At 42.4% G+C, this 7,411-nt stretch overlaps 1 protein-coding gene across 1 annotated transcript in view; it reads left to right on the plus strand.

Moving 5' to 3' along the window:
* Window positions 1-5,648, plus strand: part of LOC121320193 (bone morphogenetic protein 7-like) — a 23,334-nt gene extending 17,686 nt beyond the window's left edge. The window contains exon 5 of the mRNA XM_041258444.1: window positions 5,446-5,648. Coding sequence (XP_041114378.1) covers window positions 5,446-5,648 — 203 coding nt within the window. The remainder of the gene's footprint in view (window positions 1-5,445) is intronic.
* The last annotated feature ends 1,763 nt before the right edge of the window (window positions 5,649-7,411 follow it).

The following is a 7,411-nucleotide window of genomic DNA, read 5'->3' on the forward strand; positions in this document are numbered from 1 at the left end:
GCTTACCTCTGAATCAGGCAGTACTTAATGCTAATGGCTGAAATTATACTGGAAATACAAGGTATACAGTTACAGTAATGTATGGAACAGATGGGTACAGACTGAGGGAGAGTTAGGGACTCTGTTTCACAAGGACACACAGAAGGGTACAGACTGAGGGAAAGTTAGGGGCTCTGTTTCACAAGGACACACAGAAGCGTACAGACTGCTCTGTTTCACAAGGACACACAGAAGGGTACAGACTGAAGGAGAGTTAGGGGCTCTGTTTCACAAGGACACACAGAAGGGTACAGACTGAAGGAGAGTTATGGGCTCTGTTTCACAAGGACACACAGAAGGGTACAGATTGAGGGAGAGTTTTGACTGTTTTACAAGGACACACAGAAGGGTACAGATTGAGGGAGAGTTAGGGACTCTGTTTCACAAGGACACACAGTAGGGTACAGACTGAGGGAGAGTTAGGGGCTCTGTTTCACAAGGACACACAGAAGGGTACAGATTGAGGGAGAGTTGGAGGCTTGTTACAGTCAATGGTATAAGGGTACAGATTGAGGGAGGGGGATGTATTAAGGGTGTTTTGTAACGTTGTTGGTTGCTGCTGTGTTTACTGAAACAATGCACTTATGAATTAAGTATGAAATTGCGTGACGCGTTTTGCTTTGACAAGAATAGTAATGATGCAGCGTCGTCACATGATTTGGTTTTGGAATACTGAGGGGTCTTTGCAGCTCTAGTGTTTTTCCATTCCAGTACATGATCATACACCGTGTATTGTTTCTTACACTGCTATCTAATCAGATACTAACTCCCCACCGCTATCATTTGCATGTGGCTTATGGCATTGTGCTCCAAGTTTACACTGGAGCTGTTGATGTTATCAGGTCCTGTAGCAACACTAACTGCAGAACAGCACTAACCTGCTCCACTGCCTGCCCATACATACATACATACATCCTTCTATACATACATACATGCATACATCCTTCCATCCATACATCCTTCCATACATACATACATACATACACACACACACACACACACACATACATACATACATACATCCTTCCATACATACATACATGCATACATCCTTCCACATACCATACATCCATACATACATACATACATACATACATACATACATACATACATACATACATACATACACACACACACACAAACACACACACACCTACATACATACATACATACTTCCATACATACATACATACATACATACATACATACATACATACATACATACATACATACATACACACATACATACATACATACATACACACATACCATACATACATACATACATACATACATACATACATACACACATACATACATACATACATACATACATACATACATACATACATCCATCCATACATACATACATACATACATACATACATACATACATACACACACACACACAAACACACACACACCTACATACATACATACATCCATACATACATACATACATACATACATACATACATACATACATACATACATACATACATACATACATACATACATCCTTCCATACATACACACACACAAACACACACACACCTACATACATACATACATACATACATACATACATACATACATGCATACACACAAACACACACACACCTACATACATACATATACACATACAAACACACACACACACCTACATACATACATACATACAGACAGACATGCACACACACACACAAACACACACACACCTACCTACATACATACATACAATCTGATTGTTGGCTCCCATTCGGTCGCAGTGCTCCTTGATTGCCCAGTTGCAGTCTGTACCCCTTTTGAACTCAGCACTGCCACAGATTGGCCCCCTGTCCTACGTGTCAGCAGGCTCTGGTGATTCAGCAGGGAGCTGGTAGATGTGTGACAGGGAGTGGGCTGGGTGATTAGACCTTGCTGTTTGTCGCTGTCTGTCTCTGTCTCTCTCCCTCAGCAGAGATGTTTGTTGTGAAACCCTCATCCTCCCTCCCGGAGCTCCAGCTGTCAGGAGCTCAGCACAAAATCTCTTATTTATTTCTAGGAACCTTCCATAAAGCTGTTCGGAGTTCACAAGCAATCAAGCGGTCAGCAGTTATCTCATCCCTCGTATTAAACCCTTTTTAGGATTCATCTAGCCACAAGGATGGGCTAAGCATGGACACATATGTAAAGCCACGTTCTCCACAACCAGAAGACAATTACCAGAGCAGTAGAAGTGCTAACTAGTCCCCAGACAGACTGCAGTGTTGTAAGGGGAGGAGTGTAAGAGAAACAAGTGGATTGCCCTGAAAAAGAGGTGAATTAAAAATGCAGCAAATTAACCTGAAGTGAAATAAAGAGAACAAAACAAGCATCCACACCGTAACAGAACATAAAAACAATTGCATTTGCATCTCCCTGAAAAAAACCCAGGTTCAGGACAATAACTCCAACTGCCAGGCAAATTCCAGGCAAATGAATTCTAGTCAGGGGGTGTGAGGTGGGGGACAAGTGAGATCAGAAAAGATAAAAGAATAAATGGGTAAGGAAAAAAAGGGAAAAGGGGAATAGAGATTTAAAAAAAAGGTTACAAATTAAAAGAGATTTTTAAAAAGCAAGTAGGAGTGTCAGGGTAGCAAAGGAAGGATAAATAATATCTTGTTCTGGTTCAAGAAATACATTGAAATGCCTCTAGTCTTCCCCATGCAACCTAGCACTGTCTACATAGCAGACCTGTCAGCCAATTACAATTACAATTACACTACTCAGAAACATAAACAACTCCACACATTAACATGTACTGTACAGGTACTGTACAAATACCGAAACATGCTATGGAAGGGAGGAAATTTGCTTAATTAAAAATCTTCTCCGTGATTTGCATAACAACATTTTCGTAGCCGTTACTGCTTCCTGTTCACCTTTCTGTGTAAATTCAGTGAGGAGTGCTTCTATTAAAGATTTTCAGTGTTGAAATGAGCTCCAGTGTAAGAGAAAAAAAAGACAACCAGAAAGGACACCTTCAAAGAACACAGCGTACCTTGCATTAAAAACAGGAGGTTAACCCTTTAGGGTCAGGACCAGGCATTAATGGATCGGAAGTCACACACCCAGGGTTTATTCAAAACCAAGCAGTACTTTTGTTTGAAGTGGGTGGATTTGTGAAGAAGATCTGGGTGGGTGAAAAAAACCCATCTGTTTCAGCACCAAAATAATGTTACCAAATGATCTGGGCATGGGCTGCCTGCACTAGAATATGTATCAGCTTGCTATTGATGATCATAAACTGACAAATACAGAGCAATGCGGTTACCAGGAGATAACTAAGCCGCGCTGCGCAGCATCAACGGTCACGGCAAAGACTTTACAAAGTGAGGAGCGTTGTGTACTCTTCCATTACTCCCCAGCAAAGAGGTTTTATAAGCTATTGCACCCGTCCATAAAGCCCAAGTTAAACCTGCTTGAAAGAGCTCAGTCAATAAACTGGACTTTAAGAAAAATGCAATCCCATTTTAAAGTTTACTGTGGTATACTACAATGTTTATCCACAACGAATACATGATCAGTTTGTACAGTAAAAGCATAGGGATTGTTACTAGGCAGAATATAGGATGCATTTAAAAGAATTACTATTGGTGTATATGCCTTTAAAATAATGTGTGTGTTCATGGGAAAAGCCTCCTCCCCCCCCTCACCCCCCCCCTCACCCCCCCCACCCCCCCCCCCCCCCCCCCGTCCAGTCCCGTCCCGGCTCCTGTCCCTCTTCCCCACCTCCCTTCACCTCCAGCTGTCTCCCCCATGTTCCACTGGAGGATGATAAGGTGCAGTCTCCCTGGTTCGGTGATTAGCCTGCTTTGTCTTTGTGTCTCCAGTAGCAGCAGCTCTGTAATTACAGCGTTTAAAAAAAACAATGGAGACGCTAGAGGGTGGAGGGAGGGAAAGAGGAGAGGGCCTTGCCATGCACACCAGAGTTCAGTTATAAAGCAATCTTTATATTGTATACAGGTGATCTACCATGTGCTGTAATTAAGTACTTTACAAGCATAGGCAACCAGGAGATTACAACCAGGATTCAATTTAATTCAGGATTGCATGTAAGTGTATATATAAGGAGCACATGGTGATAGATTTTGAAGTACTGGCTCCCTCAGATTAACATGTTTTTAAAGAGGCTGTGTGACATCCCAGCAGGCTGATGCTCTCCGTTAGCAGGAGAGACGGGAGAGAGGCCCTATTGGGGCGAGGAGGAGAAACCAGAGAGAGCAGAACAAAAACAGGGTCAGAGGGAGAAGGAGAGGACGTGGAGTGGCAGGCCCCATTTCGTTTGGACGTCGGCCTTTTTGAATAACGACATTAAGATACTTTGACGTGGCAGATATGTAAAGCATAGAGGTCACTGTGTGTGTGTGTGTGTGTGTGTGTGTGTGTGTGTGTGTGTGTGTGTGTGTGTGTGTGTGTGTGTGTGAGAGAGAGAGAGAGAGAGAGAGAGAGAGAGAGAGAGAGAGAGGGAGGAAGGGTGGAGTGGATCACAATGCTTCGTTCTCTTTTGTTCTGCTTGAGGAACTGAGCCTGCCCAGACTTGCCTGTGACCTCCCAGAGTGCACTGGGGCAGGAAGCAGGCTGTTGTTGAGCAAGTCCGCTACTCACTTCCTCCAGAAAGAGGTCTGGGGGAATCCAACATCCCCGTGCGGTCCCGTCCCAGCCTGTCACTGTACCAAGGCCCCTTGTGCACTGCCAGAATTATCCAGATCTAAACTTGTGCCCACCTTGCAAACAGACAAGCAAAGCAGCTATCACTGCAATACAGGGAGGAGCTGATCTCTGTTATCTGCCGCTCCTCTGTAGCTGCTGCACTGTTTTCCAGTTTTTCGCATGAGCTGCCCTTCACAGAGTCTGAAAAACTCACAGGCCTTGCACATTGTGGAGACAGTCAGTCAATAACAATATGAGGAACTCTGTACGTTTCTTCATTAACACAATCTTTGCGTTAATATGCAGTGTGGGATGTACGGTTTAACTTCTTTCTACTAGTCCACTGCTGCCCCCCAGTGGTCATTTCTGAAACTGAAGGGCTGCAGTCTAATGTCTTTACACTATCCTGTTTCAGTAAACCTGAAAAAGAAATGATGGAAGGTTGCGAATTCATAGATATAAGAATTCTATATAAGGATTATAAAAAGAGTTGCATTAAATAAAATTAAGAGGGCCTAAATTCAGCGAGTCCAATAGATTTTCACATTTAGTAGAATATTGGTCTCTGATTTGCAGGGTAGTCGGTTAATCCCTTGGTTTCAAAAATAATGTTTAATTTACCATATAGACCTATAAGGTTTGGATTTGAATTCAGTTCAAGTCACAAATGAAATTAAATTGAGATTCATGACTTATCCCAGGTCCCCCCTTTCTATCCTCTCCTCTCCTCAGGGCAGGTCTTCTCCTCCTCCATCTGTGAAAACACAACCAACATCATTACTTACCTGCGGGAACTGGATTCAAACCACCGTCTTCAGAGAGAGAAGGCCATGGGATTAGCCCACTGCACCACCAGCTCCTACAGGAAAGCAGTGTTTAACCCGGATTATCGCGTAAATTCTTTGAAAATAAAAGAAGGAACCACCTGGATCTGAACCCAGTGTTCTATGGAGAACAACACAGTATGCTGGTGAATTAACCCACTGTGCCATGTCACATCCATGGAAATGAACTCCTTTATCCAATGGTGATGTCCAATTCTCTGACAAAGGCAGGTATGAGCTGGATAGGAACCCATACCGCAAGAAGGACCAGCCCACTACGCTAGTGAATTAACCCAGTGAACCACATGTCTCCTTGTGCAGTCAAACAGACTAACCTTGTATATGAATTATAAGCATTAACATATAATAACCGTGCTGGCTTGCAGGAGAAAATGTGGTTTGTATATTGTGCCCCTGGCCAAGCTGTGAAATCTGAAGCTTCAGAGCAGCAGAAATAAGCCCTCTTCTAGCAGGGGTGTTTTTTGTCAATGTTTCTTAGTGTTGAAACAGTAAAAGTTAGATGTTTTGCTTGCCAATCCATTATAGTGTAAACTTTCATCCCCTTTCTACTGTGCTATCTCCACTTATAATTCATTATTACTGCTGAAGCAACAGGAGCGCCAATCCTTCCTAAATAGCTCCGCTGTTAGCTGTCAGCATGCCTTAGCATTACCAGCAACCACTCGGGCGTTGCTGACCAAAGCAGGGAAATAACCTTGCTCTATTGTGTGAGTGAAGTGAGCGCTCTTAACGCTTTCCTTTTGTTTGTGCAGGAGTGGCTGCTATTGGTTATATATACTATATATTTATTAAACATTATTGAAAGAAATGTGTGTGTGTGTGTATCTGTGTGTCTGTGCTGCAGTTGGTATTGTGTGTGTGTGTGTGTGTGTGTGTGTGTGTGTGTGTTGCCATGGAGCTTGTAATATCAACAGAACCTCCTAGTTGAACAAGGGTAAAAGCAAAAAATATATATTGAGCTGTAGTTCCCCCTGGCGGTGTAGAGTGGTATTGTACCGAACTGAATGGTATGTTACACTATCACGTTCTGTATAGTATTCCGATCCATTCTATTGTCATTACTCCAGCCCTACTACAGCACTCCATTCTCAGCTGCCCAGTGCTCTCTGCACCTCAACAACAAGTTCTGAAACGCCATGAATGAGTACCGCAGACACACGAGAGATCTAACCAAAGTACCTTTATTGAAAATAAAACAATTAAGATCTTTAAAAAAAAAAAAAACTGAATATAACCATCTGAACACAAATGCAATGCCTTGGGGCATCCAAATATATGTAAAAACAACTCTAATCATAATAACAACACATCAAAAAACAGAATAAGGCAAATAAATAATGAAATAGAAGAAAATATAAACCATGGCATTGTTAAAAAAAAAAAAAAAAGGAGGATTTGATTTTCTGTAAAATGAACAGGTTGACCAGAGAGACTGTGGAAGAGACACACATTGGCTTCAATTGAATTCATCAAGGATCTGTCTGGACACCTGGAATATGAACAGTGGGATGATGCATTGAGGAACTGTGCAACCTGTCAAAGCAAATGTTAAATGGGTTACTGTAATTTGATGATTGGAGAATGCATTTCACCCAGTGTAGACAAGTTTACATATACAAAATGTCAGGTTGTTTTTCAAAGCATTTTGCTTCAGTGCAAAAAGGACAGGGTTCTACAGAATCAGCATGGACATCAATTCATACACAGGACATCGCTTCATGCCGTTCGCACAAAATAATGACGTGCTTCTTGCCTACAGTTCAAATCATTATTAAATCACTATAACCCTCGGCAACTGTCCTGGAGCAAAAGGCTTTGCAACGGCCGCCTGCCCCCGCCCCTTCCTGTGTGCG

The sequence above is a fragment of the Polyodon spathula genome, chromosome 8 (assembly GCF_017654505.1).
Source record: "Polyodon spathula isolate WHYD16114869_AA chromosome 8, ASM1765450v1, whole genome shotgun sequence".
Lineage (NCBI taxonomy): Eukaryota > Metazoa > Chordata > Actinopteri > Acipenseriformes > Polyodontidae > Polyodon > Polyodon spathula.